This window comes from Thermobia domestica, chromosome 4 (genome assembly GCF_964235325.1).
Source record: "Thermobia domestica chromosome 4, izTheDome1.hap1.1, whole genome shotgun sequence".
Taxonomy (NCBI): Eukaryota; Metazoa; Arthropoda; class Insecta; order Zygentoma; family Lepismatidae; genus Thermobia; species Thermobia domestica.
The window spans coordinates 319,445,389-319,470,239 of NC_137457.1; the positions used below are offsets into that span (position 1 = coordinate 319,445,389).

General features: G+C 37.1%; 1 protein-coding gene across 1 annotated transcript in view; it reads left to right on the forward strand.

Moving 5' to 3' along the window:
• Positions 1 to 24,851, forward strand: part of LOC145684364 (uncharacterized) — an 85,828-nt gene that overhangs the window by 43,607 nt on the left and 17,370 nt on the right. Inside the window, exons 9-13 of the mRNA XM_081756604.1 lie at positions 5,836 to 5,947; positions 8,828 to 8,960; positions 12,228 to 12,370; positions 17,634 to 17,831; positions 23,769 to 23,909. Coding sequence (XP_081612730.1) covers positions 5,836 to 5,947; positions 8,828 to 8,960; positions 12,228 to 12,370; positions 17,634 to 17,831; positions 23,769 to 23,909 — 727 coding nt within the window. The remainder of the gene's footprint in view (positions 1 to 5,835; positions 5,948 to 8,827; positions 8,961 to 12,227; positions 12,371 to 17,633; positions 17,832 to 23,768; positions 23,910 to 24,851) is intronic.

Sequence of the window (24,851 nt, forward strand, 5' to 3'; positions counted from 1 at the left end):
AAAACATAGGGGTTGGGAGAGGCGGAGATATAGGAAAATACATAAAAGTGAACGTGACTAACTTTGGGACCTAATAACTTTTGAACCACTCGACCGATCTCGATCAAAGTTTCAACCAAAATGAGGCTCAGGCCTAGAAGTGTTTTTAGCATTCCACTTTGACGCTGTAAAGTAGGGGAGCAGGAGGGAGAGATATTTAAAAATGATCGAAATTGACCGATATTAGTGTCGAATTCATAGTTTTTTAAGGGTCATTGAAATGAACAATGACACTTCTGATGTACGATATACGATAAATGTCCTATGTACGTGGACTAAAGACTATCTGTCTGCAAAATTCTACGAAATGAAATTAAAGAAATGAAATTTTGAGTTTTACGTCCCACGATTATGCCGGTTAGGCTAAAGGAGACGGTGATAATGAGTAATGAATGAAATGGTGGAATGAAGAAAGTGGGAGGAAACGGGAGAACCCCGAGAAAACCCACGCACACGGTATTTGTCCACCACAAAGTACACTTGGCGGGAGCAGGGTTTGAACCCGAGACCCCTAGCACCAGAGGTGAACGCTCTACCACTGAGGCACCGCGGCCCAAAATTCTACGATAAACTCTTTCGTTTTAGAAAGTAGATGCGTTGCGTTTAGCTACGTTTAGGAAAACAAGTTTCTGATCCTGTGTTGAATATTTTTGGATGAAGAAGCCGTCACGTGTCTTCTGGGTTAAGGGTTGTTTGACTAGAAAATTTTGTGTTCCAATTTCTTTCGTTTCAGAGATATATTTGTTTGAACACAGATCAATGGAAGCGAAAAAAATGAATTTTACATACAGTGTAAACAACAGGAATTCTCGTGCTTGTAATTGAATTATACCAGATTGTCAGAATATAGGGGAGAACTTTGGGTATACTCGTTCAAGGTGCACTTCGACGTTACCAAGTTGAGGACTTCAAATTATCGACAAGATGTATACATTATACTCCGAAATTTATATACTAAACCGACTATGGTATGCCTAGCGGGAAAACTTAGAACTGCCAAAAGTATATTATTTTTATAAGGTGCTATTATTTTGACGTCCTCTTCCATTTTTCACTTCCTTCTAAAAGTTTTAAATTAATGCTAATAATAAAGCTTTTAGTTCTATTACCCTATATATAAATGAGCCCATCCGAATGATGTACCAAATATGGAAAAGTAAAAAGGGAAATTCAATTTTCAATGGTTTACAATTTGATGACCGGTATACGAACGTCAAAAGTAGGTGGACGTCAAATGTTATACAGGAACGGAATGCACAGAAGTCAAAATGATATATATATATATATATATATATATATATATATATATATATATATATATATATATATATATATATATATATATCCTTACCTTATCAACCACAGTAAGTTAGTTATAGTACTGTTCATTTAGTATAAATATATTAAGTGCTGTAGTATGTGAATTGCGAGTAATTAAATTACTATGATTTGACATGTACTTCTAACAACTGAACATCCTTCGGAAATTCAGTGGAGAACTAACCTCTTCCTCCCGTTGCAGGCGGCTATAGATATATTGCTGCGTATTTCCCATTTATACCTTCTGTGCAGGGAGCTCTCCTAGCTACTAGAAGTCTATTGTCATATCTAGTGGCGTCGGAGCATTAAAGGATGCTCGTGTCATCCTACTGGAATCAGAACGCATTCCCATTCCAGCAGATACCGCATTTCACTGTGTGACTACAACCCGCCGAGCTCAACCCACTATCTGGGCACCCCATTGGAAACGAGAAATTTTAGAATGCCACGAGTAATATAACACTTTCACTATATGTACGAATGGCCCGTTTAATGGGATTTGGAGTTGGATGAGCATCTTCTTTCCGCCAAAATCCCATCTTTACCAATCGGTTTGGCTCTACAAAGACAAAAGTTTTAAGACTGTGTAGAAGTTTCACTGTACTCATACTGAGAAGAAAACAGTAGAACATTTGGTATGGGAAGGCTGTGAAGTCCATAGTCTCTTCAAGCGTTTGAAAAAAACTTTTTCTGCTGTTAAGAACATTTTTAATCTCGTAGGTACATCTTACTTCATATCACGCGGACAAAACTTTTTCTAGAAATCTGTTATTTCTACATCCATCAGCCAGTGTTGAATTCAGACATTTTTACCCGGGTGGGAAGGGAATGTGAACTTTTCGGGGAGGGGTGTTTTTCTATATTTTTGCAAGAAAGCAGCATATTTAACAATTATATTTACATGCACATTTTACCTAATATTGAGACTAATTGCGGATAAATATTCAATGTAAGATTATAATTAAATAAAACAATCGTTTAATTTCACCTAAAACGTTAAATAATTATAAAGACTGAAAAAATATTTTTAGACTAAACTTTAATTGCTATTTACACTAGTTATTTTTGTTATTATTTCCTACTTACAGTAGTTACTGTTTGTTATTAATGTAGAAGCTTGGTGAAAGAAGATTTAAAATAACTCAAATATTTTAATTTTCCTAAAATATACATAAAAATAGGTTAACAAAAAGTTCTCATTCTTCCCCACACTTCTGATTCTAAACCAAGCATATTCGCCTTGGCATTTTTGCTGCATATACATCAATAACTTTGTTTACGAAATCTTCAGTAGGATCTTCGTCACCTTCAATAGCAATGTTTCACTAATATACTACTCTTCTATTGATAAAATCTGTATAAATTTCAAAGCCAGGGGAGGGAGACAACTGTTCCTCCCTGATCCCTCCAAATCACGCCCTCTGAATCTCATCCTCTAACTGACTTCAATTTAGTTAAAGAAAGGTGTGTTCACTTTAACAATCGTAAAACGCACTTACGTCTGTTGCTTCCTATGCGAAAAATGAGATTTAGAGATTCAAATAATGCAAGAACTGTTAATTTTTAAGAACTGAAGTCTGCTGACATCAGAGATCATATAGAATGATCGATGGAACTACCCTATCTTTCCTATCCTATCTCAATCTGTGCTAGTGCTACCTACTAATATATAATATAGGGTGAGAATATAGTACCTACTAAAATACAAACCTTTCTTCAACAGTTAACAATTTCATGTTGTGCCAAACTCGCTCATAGCGTTAAGAAGCACAGGTTCTGTTCACTATTTGGTATTCAATCTTATGTCACATGTTTAATATTTATATAGAATGGGTCTGCGTCACTCATATGTATAATGATTGATCGGATTTCGTCTGCACGTGCACGAAAAGAAAAGCAAATAATTGGGTGAAGTAATTTCTACATTTTGTGATTGAAATTTTGAGTTTCTCGGTGGGGAATAAATTGTCTTATGGGAGGGAGTTTACCCCCAGGCCATCACATATCTCCATTTTCTTATAGATAATTTTGCAAAAATATAGAAGTAAAGAACTCGTGATATAGATTTTGTAATTATGTTAATATTTCCGTGCATAATAACTGAAGCGTTTCTCGATCCACATTTGATTTGGAAATTGTTTGTCTATCGTTGAGAAGACCTGACGTCAACCCTCAACCTGAAAGACCAGGATTTTTTGTCGGGTCTCTTTCCTCTAATTTTAAAGTACCACGATTACTAAAAGCTACCAAAAACTGTTTAAATTACAAAAATACTATTGGAATTTACAGAACTACTACTAAATTTACTGATCTACTACTGAAAGTTAGTAAATTATTTCTACAAAACTAAACTACTAGTATTTGGCTGACAATGGGACAAACACTAACTGGACCAGAATTATAGTTTTCAGTATAACATCAAAATTTACGCTTCCCATGTAATGTCTCAGTGATTATTTCTTCGAAACGTCGACAAATATCGCTGGAGAATCAATTTATGTAGCTGAAAGAGCCGCGCATTCTCCTAGTGGAGTAACGGGACACATGCTCGTAATTTTTGTAGCAAGTCACTGTAGTATTGTCCAGTAATTGTGGCACCCTTGGTAAGTTAATTGGTCATGATGATGCCCTCACAATCCCCCCCAAAAAAACACTCAACATCATTTTGCCAGCTGATGGCAGCACACGAGACTTTCTGGGGGTGATGACCCCTTGTGACGCCACAGCTTGGACTCCATTTTGGTCTCGGGATCAAACGTATGGATCCATGTAATGAGACGGGTGAAAAGTTCTTTGGGTCACCATTGCACAGTTCCAAACATTGCCTCGATGCTTGCACGCGTTGTTCCTCCTGAAAACGTTGGGGCAGTCTTGGAATCCACCTGGCACTCAATTTTAACAGGTGCAGGTGGTCATGGATGATTATTTTGATGGACCCTACACTTATTTTGACCTTTTGGGATAGTTTCTGCATAGCTATTCGCATTTCTTCAAAGATTAATGCCTCCACTTGTTTCACAGTATCATCATCAATTGCTGATGAGGCCTTCCTGGACTTGGGTCATTTTGCACTGACGTCCGAATACATCTAAATTCCTTGCGCCACTTCTTCACCATGCTAGGATGGGGCAACATCAACATAAGCATTGGTCATCGCCTCATTAATCTCCTTAGCCGATTTCCCCTTAAGAAACATTGGTCATCTCCTCGTTAATCTCCTTGGACGATTTCCCCTTAAGAAACATTGGTCATCTCCTCGTTAATCTCCTTGGACGATTTCCCCTTAAGAAACATTGGTCATCTCCTCGTTAATCTGCTTGGGTGATTTTCCCTTAAGAAACACTGGTAATCTCCTCATTAATCTCCTTGGGCGAGTTCCCCTTAAGAAACATTGGTCATCTTCTCGTAAATATCCTTGGACGATTTCCCCTTAAGAAACATTGGTCATCTCCTCGTTAATCTCCTTGGACGATTTCCCCTTAAGAAACATTGGTCATCTTGTCGTTAATCTCCTTGGACGATTTCCCCTTAAGAAACATTGGTCATCTTCTCGTTAATATCCTTGGACGATTTCCCCTTAAGAAACATTGGTCATCTCCTCGTTAATCTGCTTGGGTGATTTCCCCTTAAGAAACACTGGTAATCTTGTCGTTAATCTCCTTGGACGATTTCCCCTTAAGAAACATTGGTCATCTTCTCGTTAATATCCTTGGACGATTTCCCCTTAAGAAACATTGGTCATCTCCTCGTTAATCTGCTTGGGTGATTTCCCCTTAAGAAACACTGGTAATCTCTTCATTAATCTCCTTGAGCAAGTTCCCCTTAAGAAACATTGGTCATCTTCTCGTTAATCTCCTTGGATGATTTCCCCTTAAGAAACATTGGTCAAATCCTCGTTAATCTCATTGGATGATTTCCCCTTAAGAAACATTGGTCATCTCCTCGTTAATCTCCTTGGACGATTTCCCCTTAAGAAACACTGGTAATCTCCTCATTAATTTCCTTGGGCAATTTCTCCTTAAGAAACATTGGTCATCTTCTCGTTAATCTTCTTGGGCAATTTCCCCTTAAGAAACAAGTAACGAATCACAGCTCTGGCCTCAACTTTTTCCATAGTCTCACCTTGTCATGGATTAGCATCTATAAAAGACATTTAGGTTAGAAGGCTGATATTTTGCAGTATTTCTATACAGATATGTACCATTCCACTTTGTTAATATTTATAACCTATCTTAACTGGAAATGGGTCAGGCCACATCTTTATTGAACGACCCACGTATTTCACTCTCAGCAGTTAAAGAGTTCGTAGCCGTCGTCGTTACATGTCATTTTGCGGCAAGCAATTGCAGTTAGGTTTGTTAAATATCTTAATAATAATAATAATAATAATAATAATAATAATAATAATAATAATAATAATAACATTTGAAATAATACACAAAGAATAATGATACTATTTCATTGTTTTCCTTGCAGTCTCTCAGCTTTGCCCAAGTTCTGTATGATAGCAGCCAAGGAACGGTTATAGATGAATTAACACGGAGCGATCTCATCAACGCAGCAGCCAAAAATGCCGATTCATATATTAGTAAGTAAAATGCTCTCATATATTAAGAACCAATTAACGCCTTATATTCTTGATTTGTAATACTTTTAATCAATGAGTACACAGAATTTCATTAAGCGCCTCAATTCATATCGTTTCGGGATTTTGTATACTGTAAGGATCCCCACATCACAACGGACACACGTGTCAACTCAACACGTGCTATTATTTATAAACAACATAGCAGACAGCAAACCAACACGGAAGGACACCGAGGAACGCGGAAAGCAGACGGACCTCACGGAAGGACCCGAGGAGGACAAATAAAAGGAGGAACACCGAGGGACCCAGCATCAGTCGTCCAACTGATCAAATCACCTACACCGCCCTGAGGTCGCACTGGACTAGGGGTACACCCATCCTTCCCGAGGTCGCACTGGACTAGGGATCCTCTCAACAACAAAGCCTCGCGAAGCTGCCTTGAGCTGAGGGGGCTATCCTTCCAAACTCACCGAACCGGCAGGTGCCTTGGAGACTGCTTTGAGAGAAGGGGCACCGTGCAAAACACCTATACTCCTCTACTTGGACATTAACGAGGAAACAGCATTATTCTCTTTGTAATCAAAGACGTTTTGTATTTATCAAATTGTATAATAAAATTGGTGAAGGGATAAATCTCGGTCCATTATTGACTCTACCAAATCATTACAATACAAATCTTATACAGTAAATGTGCATCTTTTTCGTGATACCTTGTTGAAAGGAACTTTAAAAAACACAGAACCCTCTTCGTTGTGCACCATTGTAAACGATTACTGACAAAAGTATCTCTTCCTGTCCCGTCAACAAATCGGTGATAACAGTTCAACCATTTGATCCTTCTTGCTTTTGGCTGAAAGTACTTGCTCCAGATCCACTTGAGTTCCTGAATCCTCCTAAAAAATATTTCCTAAATGGATTATTAGAAAATTGACACATGGTCAATAAAATGACTGGTATGCAAACCTGAAATGAACCCCATTACCTGAAATGAGCTTCTGTTTTATTCAACAACTCATGCAAGTCATATCACTTTACTGGCTTAATTGTGTATTCGTTAACATTTACGAAGACAGTCTGGAAGTCCCAAAAAGTTATCTTCATAGTTTGGGTCCACAAAGTACAGTACACTGAGTTCAGAGACCATCTTCAAAGTTGATGACCCTTTCTTTCCGTTCCAGACAATAGTCACTTTTCTTGCAAACTTATTTTACTTAAATGCTGCAAGTTCCTTTAAATTTCCAGTAATAACGCAAGAAGAATTTCCAGTTACAACAGCGGAAAAACTCCAGGCGAAAGCCTAGGGAGAATTCCCAGTGACAACGCAAAAAGAATAAGAAACAAAATAATTCTCTCTAAAAGAATTCCCCGTTATTATGCAGAAAGAATTCTCGACAATACCGTAGAAATAATTTCCGGCTACAACACTGAAAGAATTCTCAGTAATAACGAAGGAAGAATTCGCAGCAGAGATAAGAGGAACTCTTGGCTACAATGTTGGAAAAATTACCAGCCATATTGCAAGAAGAGTTCCCGACAATAACGCAGGGCAATTCATACAATGCTGAAAAAAATCTTAGGTACAACGCTGGAAGAATTCTAAGCCCAAACGCAGGAAGAATTCCCAGTAATAACGCCAAAAGAATTGTCATCTACAATTCCCAGTGATAAAATAAGAAAAAATCCCGATAATAACGCAGGAATAATTCTCGGCTACAACTTTTAAAGAATTCCAAAGATAACGCTCGAAGAAAATTCCCAGTAATAACGCAGGAAGAACTTTCAGTTATGACGACGGAATAATTCCCAGTGATAACACTGGAAGAATTTCCGGCAGTAATGCACGTAGAACTCTCGGTTACATGTTGGAAGATTTACAGATGATAACGCAGGAAGAATACCTGGTAATAACACAAGATGAATTCACAACTACAACGCTGGAAGAATTCTCAATGCAAGAAATCACCTCCGGTAATGAAGCTGGAATAATACTCCGTTATAACCCTAAAAGAATTCCAGAGAAGAATTCCTAGTGATAATACAGGAAGAATTTCTCAGGTACAAAGCTAGAAGAATTCCAAGCAAAATCCCAGGAAAAATTTTTAGTGATAAAGATGAAACAATTTCTAGTTAAATCGCAGGGATAATACTCAGCTGCGATGATTAAAGAATTTCAAGTGATTACACAGGAAGAATTTCTAGAATACCGCAGGGCAATTCTCAGCTACAACACTGGAAGAATTCTTAAAGCAAAAAGAATTCTTGGTAATAAGTATAGATCAGTCTTTCCCAATAGGTGGTACGAAGAACCACTTGAGTTCGTGGCATTATTTACGTCTCATAGTTTATAGAAGGTATAAATAGTGCCATGGATGTCCCTGTATATATGTATTGTACGCTTATTACAATAAAGTTTTGAAATTTCATTATTGTTAATATTGCTACAGACCTATCAACTACTATTACTACCCCGATACCGTAATTTAAAGGTGTGGGGCCTGTACGTCGACTTAAGAGGCCTAATCACTGCGAAATTAAAATACCGCTAATTTTACAGTAATTATGTGATATCTTCAAATAGATAAAAAAAGCTAATCGAAATGTGGAACAAGAGCGCCCTAGACAATATTATTTTCCATGAGGTACCGGTATCACGAGTCACGTAATAGCTTTCCGTTTGAAGCCATTTATAAACTCGAAAAATAAATTCCGATTTTCTAAATGGCTGGAAATCGAAAGCTGATAAGGGAACCACTTGTATATAGATAGTTAAAAGTCAACATATATATATATACGACCACAGGTATTTCTAAGTGTGAAGATTTAATATATATGTCATAGGGTTTATGTAACAAAGTAACATTAATTCTTTCTGTTCAACAGAAGGCCTTTCTTCGAACACTCGGTGTGACTCCAACATAGGTGGAACAACTTCTTCAACCACATCGGAACCTAACGTTGATCTGTACCTTCTCGTCGATTGGACAAATGAATTCTATATGAAAAATTTACTCTAGTAAGTAGGCATATTTACATAAAAAATATTAATTGTAGTAAATATGTAATTGTATTTACATTATTTTTTGTTATAAATGTATATATTTATATTAAAAATTTACTATAGTAAATTCATATGTTCAATTATAGTTAGGAGATACATTTGTAGGACGTATTCCTTATATTAATTAGGTATATTTAATCAAGAATTATTAGGTCGGTTGCTTTTATATTTGACATCTTATCAAACACTGAGATTCTATGAGACGTGACTACAGTATAACGTATAACTAGTATTTTGTCTCTGCTAGTCCTTTGTTGTCAAATTTCATACACCAAACAAGCCGTTGATATACTGAAACAAGCTGAAGATAGGGCAAAGCTAGATGTACTTGCTGGGATAGCTCATACAGGGTGGCTCATATATATATCCCTCCATTGATCAAGTAAAACATTCTAGCTTATAGGTTTATTTGCTTAGACTGTTCTGAGCTTAAGATATAGGTAAAAATACATTAAGAACAATTAATAAAGAAACTAAGTCTAGCTGGTGGATAACAAGAAAAAATGATAGAAGGCGCCTAGTACCAAAAACCGGCAAATTCCTCCTTTTTTTACCGGAATTGAGTTATATATCGTTTATTATGTGTTTGATCTAAAGGAATTTCATGGAAACAGAATTTTATTTAAAAGCTTAATATTTCATACTAAAAAAATAGTTCAAATATGGGACTTTGTACGCGTGTATATGGAGCTTCACTGTACGTTTTGCGAGATTACTCGAAACTAAGCGAAATGCATGTGGCGTGTACCTACTTTTGAGCCACCCTGTATATGGTAATACTAGTTGCATATTCATAGGGATATGTTTTGGAGTTAACCACATTTGCGCTGGGTAATCAAATGCTCCACACTCCTGAGCCTATGAGTTCTAGGTACATACGCTAACAGCGATGCTTATCTCAACGACTAATCTTGCGTATTCCTTTGTACCTTTGCTGACGTTCGTTACTTGTCTCTGCTAACACCAATTAAGATATAATACAGCCCCCCTTGAACTCCATCAGTGCGGCCACTTACATGACCCGCCAGGCAACAAACCTTGAGGATCCCTGTAATCGTATATTTGTGAAACAGTAATAAATGTTGGCACTTACTCATCACGCCGAAACTCTCACTAATGACCCATTACGTAGGTCTTGTGTGTTCGTTGCATCATCACAAAACTCATGTGGCAATAAGGTCGAGCCTACTATTTGGAGAGATAATCATGATTTAGTTATGGGTCATTGCAGATACTTATCAGTAGAAACACCTGGGGGAAAAACTGCACCTTACCAGATAGATATGGCGTTGGACCACTTTACGTCCTCAGAACAACCCTGATGGCAACGTGGAATGGATTCATTGATATTGCGAATGGTGCCAAGTGGAATATTATATTACGCTATTCTGCGTGCAGTGCAATACTCCGTTCAGTGCAAGTAGTTGCCCCGCGTAGCGTAGCCCGGGTTCGATTCCCGGAGGGAGCACTCGGTCGAAAAAGTGTAAAAGCTTTTTCAGGCCAGTCATCCTGAATGAGCTTTTCCTGGGTTTTCCTCATTCACACCAGACAAATGCAGTGATGGTACCTAACACACGTCCCAGGCCGCTTCCGTCCTTCCCTTCCTCGGATAGTGTTATCGCCGAGGGACGTCATCGATCATGTACGTGACGGGCTAAATGGCCATAGATGCCGACAACCCAAAAATCTAAGTCCCAATCCTAAATCCTAATCAGTGCGAGTACTAGGATGGAAGCGGAAATCTGCACTGGATTCATGTCCCAAAACGGACCATAAATTGACAATTATTTTCAGATTCAGGGATTGAGCGAGCCAAAAAAGGTGTTCAACTTCATCTCGAAAACAATATCTGGACCATAGAGATGCACATGACCCCCCCCAAAATTGCTACCTAATCATGAGTAGTAACACAACTGGCAAACGTCAACACAGGACACACTCGAAACTAGGATATTGTGGTCCACATCATCATAGAACTGTCGGCATTCTCCGCGGATGGGCGGAGACATTTCTTTGGGCGTCCGCCACACATAGCTAATCCGACTTTTACACATTTGTATTTGTTATTGGTTTATGTTGAATATTACCTAAAGCATTGGCGTGATGCTAAACCGTTATGGTCCCTTATTAGAAGTTTCGCCAATGGAACCCCGGCCCCGTATATCTATATGTCATTCGTGGCGGTTGTGATTGTCGACACGAGCTGTGCGAGGCACTGCTTAAGTTTCTTCATCATTTGCACCGTACCACTTTCTTCGTCACACAAGAGTTCTGAGTGCCCCGCTTTCATTCTTGGCGGGACCTATCAGTGAGGATTTTTATTTCTGACTTCTGTTCTTCCTTCCTGATGTGGTTTTTCCGTGAGATTGTTTAGGTTGTCACCGCGCTGGACATTATCCCTTGTGACACATTCAACATACACTCTCTGCATTCTTACACCACATAACCGAGCGCCAACAATTTGCTCTCTTTGGAACTTAGAGACGTCTATCACTTTAACTTTTACCGTGAACTCAGTCCACGACACAATATCACGCTACTGCTCCTCCGTAGTACGGAGTTTCCCCTAACACACCATTAGCAACACCTTACCGCTGTGGTCGCCGCCTAACCATTACCAATTGACACATCTAACTTCTGGTGTTTTCATTAAATTGAGAAGTATCTGTGTGTGTATATATATAGCTTGTAGTTATATTATTATATATAGGTGAAAGAAAAAAAGATATATTTCGTTACAAGACAAACTCAATCTAAACCTAACCTACTTGAAAATGTTGGATAAATACACGTGTAGACAATTCCAATTAATTGGTTTGTTTTGGTAGTTTTGAACATAAATATAACCAGGATAATTTATTTTTATTTATTTATTTATTATTATTATTATTATTATTATTATTATTATTATTATTATTATTATTATTATTATTATTATTATTATTATTATTTTTGCTTAAAAAAGAATAACGTCATATTTTCCTATAACAGAAAGAAACGAGCAAATATTGCGTTTCAGGTAAAGGAACTGCAAAGACCTTTGTTTTGGATGTTGGCTTTCAAATGGGTGAACTATGTATGCTGTTGTCCGACATAACTGTGTTTAACGAAATCGAAATATCGTTCTTGCTTTATGCTGTGACAGAATGACAAATTATTAATATTACAATGAACTAACTTTAAAAAATCGTTATTAATACAATGAATCTCTCTTTATTGTAGTGTATTGACACAGCAATTGGGAATTCGTGAAAATAAAGTTGGAATCAGTGTTATTAATGCTAAAGATGGTACCTCTATAGTAAACAGGACAACGAACTACCTTGATTTCATCTACAACGTAACCATGGTTGATAATCCTAATTGTAAGTACTTTAACCAATGTAGAAAAAAACATATACTTGTTAAACTGGTGGGGAATTGATATCAGGTCAGCAACTAAAAACAGAAATACCATTCCAAGAGTTGGAAATAAATACGCCACCACTACAATGAGCATATCCACATGGTGTTTGCATATTGCAATATTCGGTACAGTAACAGAACACAGGTTTTCCCACCTCGCCTTTTATTATGAAAAGATATTTATACATTTCGTACAAAAGATTACACATAAGTAATTTTCTAGAAGTATAAATAATTTCCTCTAAGTACACTTGGACCTCCTGCCCGTTGCAGCTCAGAGATGGAATTAGAGGAGTTTCTCCCGCCCGTTGCAACTTGGAGAAAAGGGAGTATCTCTTGCCCGTTGCAGCTCAGAGGTGGAATTAAAGGAGATTGTCCCACCCGTTGCAACTTGAAGAAAAGGGAGTATTTCTTGCCCGTTGCAGCTCAGAGGTGGAATTAGATTAATTTCTCCTGGCCGTTGTAATTTGGAGAAAACGGAATGTCTCTTGCCTGTTGCAGCTCAGAGGTGGAATTAGAGGAGTTTCTCCCGCCCGTTGCAACTTGGAGAAAAGGGAGTATTTCTTGCCCGTTGCAGCTCAGAGGTGGAATTAGAGGAGTTTCTCCTGGCCGTTGCAATTTGGAGAAAAGGGAATGTCTCTCGCCCGTTGCAGCTCAGAGGTGGAATTAGAGGAGTTTCTCCCGCCCTTTGCAACTTAGAGAAAAGGGAGTATCTCTTGCCGGTTCAGCTCAGAGGTGGAATTAGAGGAGTTTCTCCCGCCCGTTGCAACTTGGAGAAAAGAGAGTATTTCTTACCTGTTGCAGCTCAGAGGTGGAATTAGAGGAGTTTCTCCCGCCCGTTGCTACTTGGAGAAAAGGGATATCTCTTACCCGTTGCAGCTCAGAGGTGGAATTAGAGGAGTTTCCCCCGCCCGTTGCAACTTGGAGAAAAGGGAGTATCTCTTGCCTGTTGCAGCTCAGACGTGGAATTAGAGGAGTTTCTCCCACCCGTTGCAACTTGGAGAAAAGGGAGTATCTCTTGCCCGTTGCAGCTCAGAGGTGGAATTAAAGGAGTTTCTCCCACCCGTTGCAACTTGAAGAAAAGGGAGTATCTCTTCCCGTGGCAGTTCAAAGGTGGAATTAGAGGAGTTTCTCCCGTTCGTTGCAATTTGGAGAAAAGGTAGTATCTCTTGCCTGTTGCAGCTCAGAGGTGGAATTAGAGGAGTTTTTCCCGTCCGTTGCAACTTGGAGAAAAGGGAGTATCTCTTGCCCGTTGCAGCTCACATATAGGTAAGGGATGACGTATTAACAACTGATATATCTTGCGTCGAGAAGTCCGTTTATATAGCCAGTCTTCGGAGGCTTAGTCTGTGAAGGGGTCTTCGTCGTATCTCTTCGTGTCTGTCGTCGTTTTGCTAATGCTTATGTCAAAGCTCGTGGCTTTTGTTTACTAATACGAGGGGATATTGCAATATTGACTGGTATTACTGTTTCATCATATTGACTGGTATTAGTGTTCCATTATATTGACTGCTATTAGTGTTTCATCATATTGGCTGGTATTAGTTTAATCGTATTGACTGGTATTAGTGTTTCATCATATTGACTGGTATTAAAAAGGATATAGGACTGTTAAGAAATGAAAACTCTTCATGAGAAAAGAAAATCAACAAAGATTTGTGTACTATACTTGGTTGCTTAAATTTGAGTTTTCCTACATCCCTTTCAGCACCAAGGCTATATCAGACGAGTACCTACAGTTTAACGTGGGGTCCGAAGTATATGAGCTTCCCTCGGAAATTATAATATATTTTGTTCGCTTTTATGTGTTGCAATTACTTTATGTAAAATTGTCCAAATTTCCAATTAAAATCATTTTACGATACTATGTGAAACTACATATATGATGGTTATATACAAATTCTGAACATTATATGCTATGATTTTTTCTCTGAAAAAATCTAGCCGTCCTCGTTGGTTTAGTACAAGAGGTTCCAGTTCGGTTCCCGATGGGACAACATCAAATTATGAATGCGTTAAAATATTAAATAATACCTTTGATAAAGTGGATAGTTTCAGATATCTAGGTTCAATATTAACAGAGGAAAATCATATTCACGGAGAAATTAAATGTCGACTAAAAGCAGGGAATTCATGTTCCTCTTCGGTTCAAAATCTCTTGTCGTCGCGAATTCTGTCAAGAAATTTGAAGCTTAAAATATACAAAATGATAATCATGTCTGTTGTTCTGTATGGTTGCGAAACATGGTCACTTACTCTGAGGGAAGAACATAGACTGAAAGTATTTGAGAACAAGATCCTGAGACGAATATTCGGACCTAAGAGAAACGGGAATGGGGAATGGCGAAAACTTCATAACGAGGAACTACATAATTTATATGGTTTACTCAACATTGTTAGGGTCGTCAAGTCTAGGAGGCTTAGGTGGGCGGGTCATGTAGCTAGAATGGAAGAAAGTAGAAACGCTTTCAAAGTATTGACTAGAAGACCAATCGGAAAACGACCATTATGAAGACCTAGGCGCAGATGGGAGGAGAATATTAAGATGGATCTCGCAGAGATTGGAATACAAAGTAGAAACTGGATGCAGTTAGCTAAAGAAGTAAGTGGAGAGCTTTTGTGAACGCGGCATTGAACCTCCGGGCTCCATAGGCCATAGAGTTAGTTAGTTAGTTATTTACCTAAAAACTTTACCATACGCAGACGTGAAACACTACCTTGTTTGTAAATTTAAGTTGTGTAGTTCTGAGAAACATAGCCTCATTTAGAAATTTTGTAGTTGTGAGAAACATGAAATTTTATGTACATGGACTTGACAAATATTACCTTTCTTAAAAATTTAAGGCATATACACGTGAAAAATTATCTCCCTTAGAAATTTAGCGTACCTGGATATGAGAAATATTACCATTCTTAGAAATTTAATATACATAGGCACGAGAACCATTGCCTCCCTTTTAGTCTTGCTGGGCTAGGGCAGTGCCTCGGGATTTCTCAAGAAGTAAATAAAATGGCCCCGAAAAGACAAGAATATAATAAAGTGTTTTCTTGTGTTATCTTTTGTTAAGACAGTAAGATCTTCATGGCACGTACTAATTTTGTTTTTCTATCCAGTTGTGTAAAAAAATGTTGCAACTTTTACAGATATTTTAATTTATTCGCTTGCTAACATTAATAATAATAATAATAATTAATTTAATTTTAATAACATATTTAAAGTGCTAAGAAGAGAGTTAACCAAGTATAGCCAAGATAATTGACTATTTTCTACACAATTCAATTGAAGGCTTAAAATTCAATGTTAGCACCATATAAAAGTATAATTGTAATATTTCATAGTTTAAAACTGTCGTATAAAATAAAATAAACAAAGTAGAACACTAAAATAACCCTAATTTTAATGATCAGATTGTTTAGTAATAAAAGGAATTCATGTATAAGATGTTATAAGAGGGTAAAACATTATAAAAGTATTAAAAACTTAACACACTGCTAATTTCTAAGAGTCTTGTCTTCAGTTATTAAACATAGTAAGTAAGGTGCTAAGTATAGAGTTCTTTGTACCGTTCTTACAAATTAAATTTGTTTTCCGTACTTTGTGAGTTGCTACTCTGTATGAGATATTATTTACAAGGTACTCACTGTATATTTTTTTCTAGAATGGTCTCCGAAAGTATTAACGCTTGTTGTTCTTTTTTTCATATATATATATATATATATATATATATATATATATATATATATATATATATATATATATATATATAAAAGATTTAGATTTTAAAAAAAACTCTAATAATCTCTTATAGTCATAATAGTATTGGTACAAATGTAATGTTCCGACACCACTTAACTGTCGGGATAGAAACGAGAGGCACCTAAGAGGTGCGGGATAACAATACCAAATTTATAGCAATAAAGCACATACTAAATGGGGGGCGACTTCACCACTAGTCTTAGGCGACTAGAACCATGAGCAAAATTAGACAGGTTAACGAATATGTATTTAGTGTTAAAATAATTTGAAAATAACCAATGCATTTTTCATTGAGAATTGGTAGCAATAAGGGCGTTAAGGAATAGAAGGTAAACAAAGGAATAGCAACGAATTTTGAACAGTCTCACCCTAATTCGAAGAAGTTCCAATCTTCTCCCTCTTACTCATAGGTGATGTTTAGGCGCAGTCCTCGAAGTTCCAGTGACTTGCAGGTTGGATTGTTCTGATGAAGTCCATGATGAAAACTTGTCCGACAATCAACTACGGCATTGAATGCCGGGCCCCAAAGACAGGGAGACTCCGATCTGTCTCGCATCGTGGTTGAGATCCAAAGACCCAGATCGTGCTCTCTCAATTGCTTTTGACCTGACTGTCCCTCTGACGTCAGAATGAGATGATGGTGGCACCACAGAGTTTCCTGAGCGTGATCGATTACCCAAAACTGACATTGACCAAGTCCATGTTTCTACATGTCGTCGACTCAACACAAAGTTCTCAAACTTGCTCCTGAAATTGCTATCGTTGACAGGTAAATGAACCAAAAGGAGACTCACCCGAGTCAAAGTACTTACTTCTATATTTATTACTTCCTTGTTGCAACATCGTGTCGTGGGTAAACGAACTGCAGTAGCCTGACTATGATGGGCCAATGAGGTCGAACCAATTGAGAGAAGCAATTGATCTAACAAAACAAATTAAAAGCGTCGCGTGTGAGACTGTTTGGTAGGCAAAAGGTAATAGGAAGTTGCTACCAGTGTTTATTACAAATTACAAGTACAAAAATGTCCTCAATAACAGCAAAGCAATAGTTAATTAATCTTTTGATGTAAAGTCAGCTACCGACGTACAACAGAATATTGGTGTTAATAACATCAGGCAGTGAACTCTTGAAGGCTGCTTGGCTTCCATTGATGGCTGGTTGAATTTTCACATGAAATAAAGATGTCCTAGCTTGTCCTGACTTCATATCCCGTAACAGTAAATTAAAATATACATATTTTATAAACCTTGTTTTTGGGGCCCTTTCTATTTTATCATTATTTGTTTTGCTAACGTTTGACCAAATTACACTTGTAAATTCAACTTTAAGTCTGATAAGAGTTTTATATAGTCTTGTACTGTGTACGTGGTGTGGTTCTCAAAATTACACCAGTTTTTAGCTAATTACCTGTTGCAATGTGTGCGATAATAATAATAATAATTAAACGTATTTTTCCTCATTACAGGGCCAATGGGCACGGACATGAGGTTCGTAATGTTAGGTATGAAGAACTACTTCGACAATTTACTTGAAGTTGAAAGGGAACAGAGATTGTCGGGTTCGAACGCAACTGTTGTTCTAACTATGTCCTATGCTGCCATCAACGATGATCAAATCAGGGAGATTAGAAACGTGTATGGTCACTTCAAAGATGAGAACCCAGGTAAGTTTGTTATAGTTCAATATAGCCTGCTATACTTACACTCGATTTGTTTGTTTGGACTTTAACTTTTGTTCATTATACTGAAAGTTGGGCGGCGATAATCTATAAAGAGAAACACATTACTTGAGAAAAAACACAGACGGATGAATTAAGAAAATTCGCAACATGAAATTTCACATTAAATCCACTTCACTGTTGAGTGATGGAAACATATAAGGTGAGCAGTACATTATTTCATTCAAGATACTGTAAGTAAATCCAGGACATTTTGAGTTATAGCTTGAAAACTTCCTCTAAAACAATCTTCGGAAAGGTCAAGACCAATCAAGAGCATATTTTAAAATAGATCTTAGGAGTCAGGGTAAATATGTTCATTACTTTTACTTACAATGTTGTTATGTGGCACGTTCATCAATAATTAAGGTCAAAAGCAAACTCTGACCCACTAGAAATGTCCTAATGGTTGTCATAAACCTTAAGAAATTTAAAAATACGTCATCAGAAACTTCAACGCATATTCCAGTGGGTTGTCACAAATCTCTAGGCTTATCTCAGTGTTGTCACAAACCTCTGAGAATATTCCAATATGTTTCAGAAAATTCTAAGTACTTCCCAGTAGGTTGTCAGAAATCTCTCGGCGTTTCCCAGTACGTTGTCAGAAACTTCTAGACATTTCCCAATACGTTATCAGAAACATCTAAACTTTTGCATGGAAGTTTTCAGAAACCTTTAAGCATTTCCTAGTAAGTTATCAGAAACTTGTTGATATTTCCAGTAAACTGTCGAATGTCTGTGGGTACATCCCAGGAGGTTGTCAGAAACCCCTAAGTATATTCAAATAGGTTATCAGAAACCCGTTGACATATTCCAGTAGATTATTAGAAATCTCTAGTCATATACAAGTAGGTTGTTAGAAATCTCTAGGCATATCCAAGTGTGTTGTTGGATACCTCTTGACCTTTCCAAGTAGGTTGTCAGAATCTTTTAGACATATCCCAGTTTGTCATCATCTTCTAGGCGTATCATAATAAGCTGTCAGAATTCTTAAGGCATTTTCCAAGTAGGTTGTCAGAATCTCTTAGACATATCCCAGTTTGTCATCATCTTCTAGGCATATCATAATAAGTTTTCAGAAATCTTAAGGCATTTTCCAAGTAGGTTGTCAGAATCTCTTAGACATATCCCAGTTTGTCATCATCTTCTAGGCATATCATAATAAGTTGTCAGAAATCTTAAGGCATTTTCCAAGTAGGTTGTCAGAATCTTTTAGACATATCCCAGTTTGTCATAATCTTCTAGGCATATCATAATAAGTTGTCAGAAATCTTAAGGCATTTTCCAAGTAGGTTGTCAGAATCTTTTAGACATATCCCAGTTTGTCATCATCTTCTAGGCGTATCATAATAAGCTGTCAGAATTCTTAAGGCATTTTCCAAGTAGGTTGTCAGAATCTCTTAGACATATCCCAGTTTGTCATCATCTTCTAGGCATATCATAATACGTTTTCAGAAATCTTAAGGCATTTTCCAAGTAGGTTGTCAGAATCTCTTAGACATATCCCAGTTTGTCATCATCTTCTAGGCATATCATAATAAGTTGTCAGAAATCTTAAGGCATTTTCCAAGTAGGTTGTCAGAATCTTTTAGACATATCCCAGTTTGTCATAATCTTCTAGGCATATCATAATAAGTTGTCAGAAATCTTAAGGCATTTTCCAAGTAGGTTGTCAGAATCTTTTAGACATATCCCAGTTTGTCATCATCTTCTAGGCGTATCATAATAAGCTGTCAGAATTCTTAAGGCATTTTCCAAGTAGGTTGTCAGAATCTCTTAGACATATCCCAGTTTGTCATCATCTTCTAGGCATATCATAATAAGTTTTCAGAAATCTTAAGGCATTTTCCAAGTAGGTTGTCAGAATCTCTTAGACATATCCCAGTTTGTCATCATCTTCTAGGCATATCATAATAAGTTGTCAGAAATCTTAAGGCATTTTCCAAGTAGGTTGTCAGAATCTTTTAGACATATCCCAGTTTGTCATAATCTTCTAGGCATATCATAATAAGTTGTCAGAAATCTTAAGGCATTTTCCAAGTAGGTTGTCAGAATCTTTTAGACATATCCCAGTTTGTCATCATCTTCTAGGCGTATCATAATAAGCTGTCAGAATTCTTAAGGCATTTTCCAAGTAGGTTGTCAGAATCTCTTAGACATATCCCAGTTTGTCATCATCTTCTAGGCATATCATAATAAGTTTTCAGAAATCTTAAGGCATTTTCCAAGTAGGTTGTCAGAATCTCTTAGACATATCCCAGTTTGTCATCATCTTCTAGGCATATCATAATAAGTTGTCAGAAATCTTAAGGCATTTTCCAAGTAGGTTGTCAGAATCTTTTAGACATATCCCAGTTTGTCATAATCTTCTAGGCATATCATAATAAGTTGTCAGAAATCTTAAGGCATTTTCCAAGTAGGTTGTCAGAATCTTTTAGACATATCCCAGTTTGTCATCATCTTCTAGGCGTATCATAATAAGCTGTCAGAATTCTTAAGGCATTTTCCAAGTAGGTTGTCAGAATCTCTTAGACATATCCCAGTTTGTCATCATCTTCTAGGCATATCATAATAAGTTTTCAGAAATCTTAAGGCATTTTCCAAGTAGGTTGTCAGAATCTCTTAGACATATCCCAGTTTGTCATCATCTTCTAGGCATATCATAATAAGTTGTCAGAAATCTTAAGGCATTTTCCAAGTAGGTTGTCAGAATCTTTTAGACATATCCCAGTTTGTCATAATCTTCTAGGCATATCATAATAAGTTGTCAGAAATCTTAAGGCATTTTCCAAGTAGGTTGTCAGAATCTTTTAGACATATCCCATTTGTCATCATCTTCTAGGCGTATCATAATAAGTTGTCAGAAATCTTAAGGCATTTTCCAAGTAGGTTGTCAGAATGTCTTAGACATATCCCAGTTTGTCATCATCTTCTAGGCATATCATAATAAGTTGTCAGAAATCTTAAGACATTTTCCAAGTAGGTTGTCAGAATCTTTTAGACATATCCCATTTGTCATCATCTTCTAGGCATATCATAATAAGTTTACAGAAATCTTAAGGCATTTTCCAAGTAGGTTGTCAGAATCTCTTAGACATATCCCAGTTTGTCATCATCTTCTAGGCATATCATAATAAGTTGTCACAAATCTTAAGGCATTTTCCAAGTAGGTTGTCAGAATCTTTTAGACATATCCCATTTGTCATCATCTTCTAGGTGTATCATAATAAGTTGTCAGAAATCTTAAGGCATTTTCCAAGTAGGTTGTCAGAATGTCTTAGACATATCTCAGTTTGTCATCATCTTCTAGGCATATCATAATAAGTTGTCACAAATCTTAAGGCATTTTCCAAGTAGGTTGGAAATAATAGACCTTACACTTCAGGAGAAGTATGGACTGTCAATCAGATATTGATGAGACGGAGCCTCTGCTCGCTGTTACGACCAATGCAGAAGAAGTTAAATAAAGTAGAATGAAAGCAGAAAAGATGAGTTGAAAAGAAAATGCGCCAATATCCGCCCTCAGTGCTACCAGACGAATGCCTGAGTACTAAATCATCAATTGCCCTTGCCATTATCAAACTTATCTCTATAAAGAGGAATTGAATTTAAAAAAAAAAAAAAAAAGTCTCATTTGTTTCAGAGTGAACGTGTATTGATTTTTTTAGCGTATTTATTTTTTGAATACAGTTCCTGCTACTGTGTGTGCCTGTTATATTTTTAATGCTTCTGTTAACAACTCTTTCATTATGTCAAAAAAGAGTATATAAGTCACTATACGGTACATTAAGGTTAACTATTGTATTTTCTAATCTTCTTGAGACCAATTTGGATGCTAACTTTATGAATATGGCATGTGTGTAGACAGTGAAGACGTTCTGTCCCATGTGTGCTAGGCAACAGAAGTGAAACGCTCATGTTCATTTTGTGTTCACACTACTAAAGTGCAGTGTTTATGAAATATGCGTGAGTTATATTTGGAGTCTTGAACTCACTTGTTACGAGGTTGTTTCTGTCCAATACATTTTGCTGCTTTCTAGTGGTGAGTAGACCAAATTCAAATATTTCCTTTATCCTTTGCGTTATTATAGTTGTGTTAAATGAACAGTCTTGTATGTGGTCAAACTGTTATTTTTGTTATATCCGTTCACAGTCGCTCCCATTCTAAACATCACTAATCCCAAAATATATATTTAAATTCGCCTCACAAACACACAATACTTTGATTTTGGTGGACACCACATCGTAAATATCAAAAGCCCATACAAATGTATTCAGTTAATATTGGTGGGTTCAAACTTATAATACTTGCGTACTGACAACATCTTATAGTGTAAAGAAATACAGCAACTTCATTTTGACCCCTATCCTGGAAAACTTCTGGCGATACCCATGATTAATTTCTGTATATATTTTTCTTTATTTTTTAATATAATTTCATTAATCTAACTAGTGATACATACCCAATTAGTAACGGCAAGAGCAGAACAGTTGATAGATTTAGTATCCCGGCATTCGGCTGCTGGGACTGAGGGCGGATATTGGCGCATTTTCTGTTCAACTCATATTTTCTGTTTTGATTCTACTTTATTTAACTTCTTCTGCATTGGTCGGAACAGTGAGCAAAGCCTCCGTCCCACCAATATCTATTTAATGGGGCGTTTACACTTGGTCGATTTAGTCGCACGACTAAATCAATTTAGTCGCGCGACTAAATCGACTCGCTGCATTTGCCACTAAATCGAAGCAACTAGGCCGAATCAGATCGATGGATGTGTTCAATTATTTCAACCACAGAATATAGAACGTCTTTCAATTCAGTTGCCAGTCGATTAGTCGCCTTCGATCAACAAGCGATTAAGTTGAAGTCCCGTTTACACGGTCGATTAAGTTGAAAGTGACGTCAATTCAACTGAATCGAACGCAAATCGACTAAGTGTAAACGCCCTATAACAGGCCATACTTCTTCTGAACTGTAGGGCCCATTATTTCTGGTTCCGAACGCCTGCAAAACGAGTGCTTCCACATGTTCTTTTCTATTCCCGTTACCTACTCCTACACCAAGTTCAGTGCAATTATCTCTGAGTGATATCACGCCCTTCCCTCGTCAGTGAAAAGAACTTCTGGCACTTTTCGATATTGATATTTGTTGTAATAATAGCAACAGAAATTACTACTTGGCTTTCGAGACACAGCCTGTGCAGTTTTTGAGGAGCTGACTACCGGAAAAATATATTTTTAAATCACCTCTAATATATGAATTATTATATAAAATTGAATGTAACTATGTAGGCGTGATCATCACTACCAAATGTCAAAGCCAAATTAAATGACTTTTGATATGTAGTTAGGCCCTAATCCAAACTGGTGTGTTATCATATCGCTTTCATTATAATACATATCCTAAGGAAAAGTATCGGTTCCGAATTTTTGCGAGAAATTGAGTATCTCACAAGTGGGCCATGGTGGATGGTGGGTCAGTGGATCCTGGGTCAAGTTTTCATTGACCCATGCCATTACTGAACAGAGCGGTGTTTGAGATATTGGCCGTAGAAATTCAAATTCCGATTAGTGATAATTTCCCATCCTTGTTTTATTACAAGAATAAACTATTTAGCTGAGAGGAGGGCGTGAATCATGAATCAAAGTTTATGATGATGAGTTTTGGTAGGTCATGGTAGGTCGTGGGTCAGATTGGGTCACGATGTGTCGTGAGTCAGTTGGTAGTGAATCAATGGGTCATGGGTCAAGTTTTCATTGACCCACGCCATATCTGCTATATTCCTCTACCTATTTAGCTTTGTTATGCACTATTTGTTTAACAAATGTTATTTGAAGTTTATGAATATTGTATAATATATACATTTTTTTCTCAAATTTCAGACGTGAAATTCATGTATTTGATTCCTGACTCTAAAGAAAGATACAGGGATATCGTGGAAGATTTTAACAAGGACGTTATCCAAATCCAATCTGGAGATATCAGAAATGTAGCTAGACAAGTGTACAACAGGCTGAATGAAAGTAAGTATGCAAATAAAATAGTTGTGGCTCTAAGATAGAACCTTAAGGTATGACAATTCTATAATTCTTACGTTAGTAGACAGGAAGTGTGTAATTTTCAAGCTTTCTAATCTACTAATTCAGAAATTACAACTCATAACTCTATATTTGCATGTTGTTGTTATCTTTGTTCTAATTTTCTTCACAATTTGGAGCATTACAAACTCTATATTTGCATATCGTTAGTATGAGTATTCAAATCTACCCTTCACAAGTTACAACTCACAACTGTATAACAGTAGTGTTGTTACTATTGTTAAAATTTACTACGTCACAAGTTACAACTCTACATTTATTGGTGATTATTATTTTTGTTCTCAATAATCTAACAATATACATATACAAGGGTTGGATATTTAGTAATGGCCATACTGCTATAAATATACTCGAAAAGAAAGCAATCCATTATAATTCATACCAGCGGTAGGTTAGACTCTCCTTTAGAGCACATGAACTCGCCTGGCCTCCCCTCCATTGCGCGCGCAGCGCCAGCAGTTAGAAGGGAGTTCTGAGTGAGTGCTCGTGGACTATAGTCATGCTGCGTGAGTGCTCGCGGAATACAGTCATGTTCACGAAGCAAGGTCAGAGGAACTGGTTTTAAATTGAATGCGCTAGAGTTAGGAATGCAAAACAGTGCTACGAAGTATTGCAAGATGTTTGCTGTGCAAGTGTATTACCATACCGTACAGTAGCAAGGTGGGTCAAAGCCTTTAATAACGAACGACAAAATGTCACAGACATGCCATCCTGCAGTAAATGAAAAAGATGTGCAGAACGTGAATGCGTTAGTGCAAGCAGATCGGAACGCCACGATTCGTCAATTGGCCAACAATACAGGACTAGCACATTCGACTGTGCTGAAAATTCTGAAAAAGAACCTGAGATTGCGTAAAATAGCCTCAT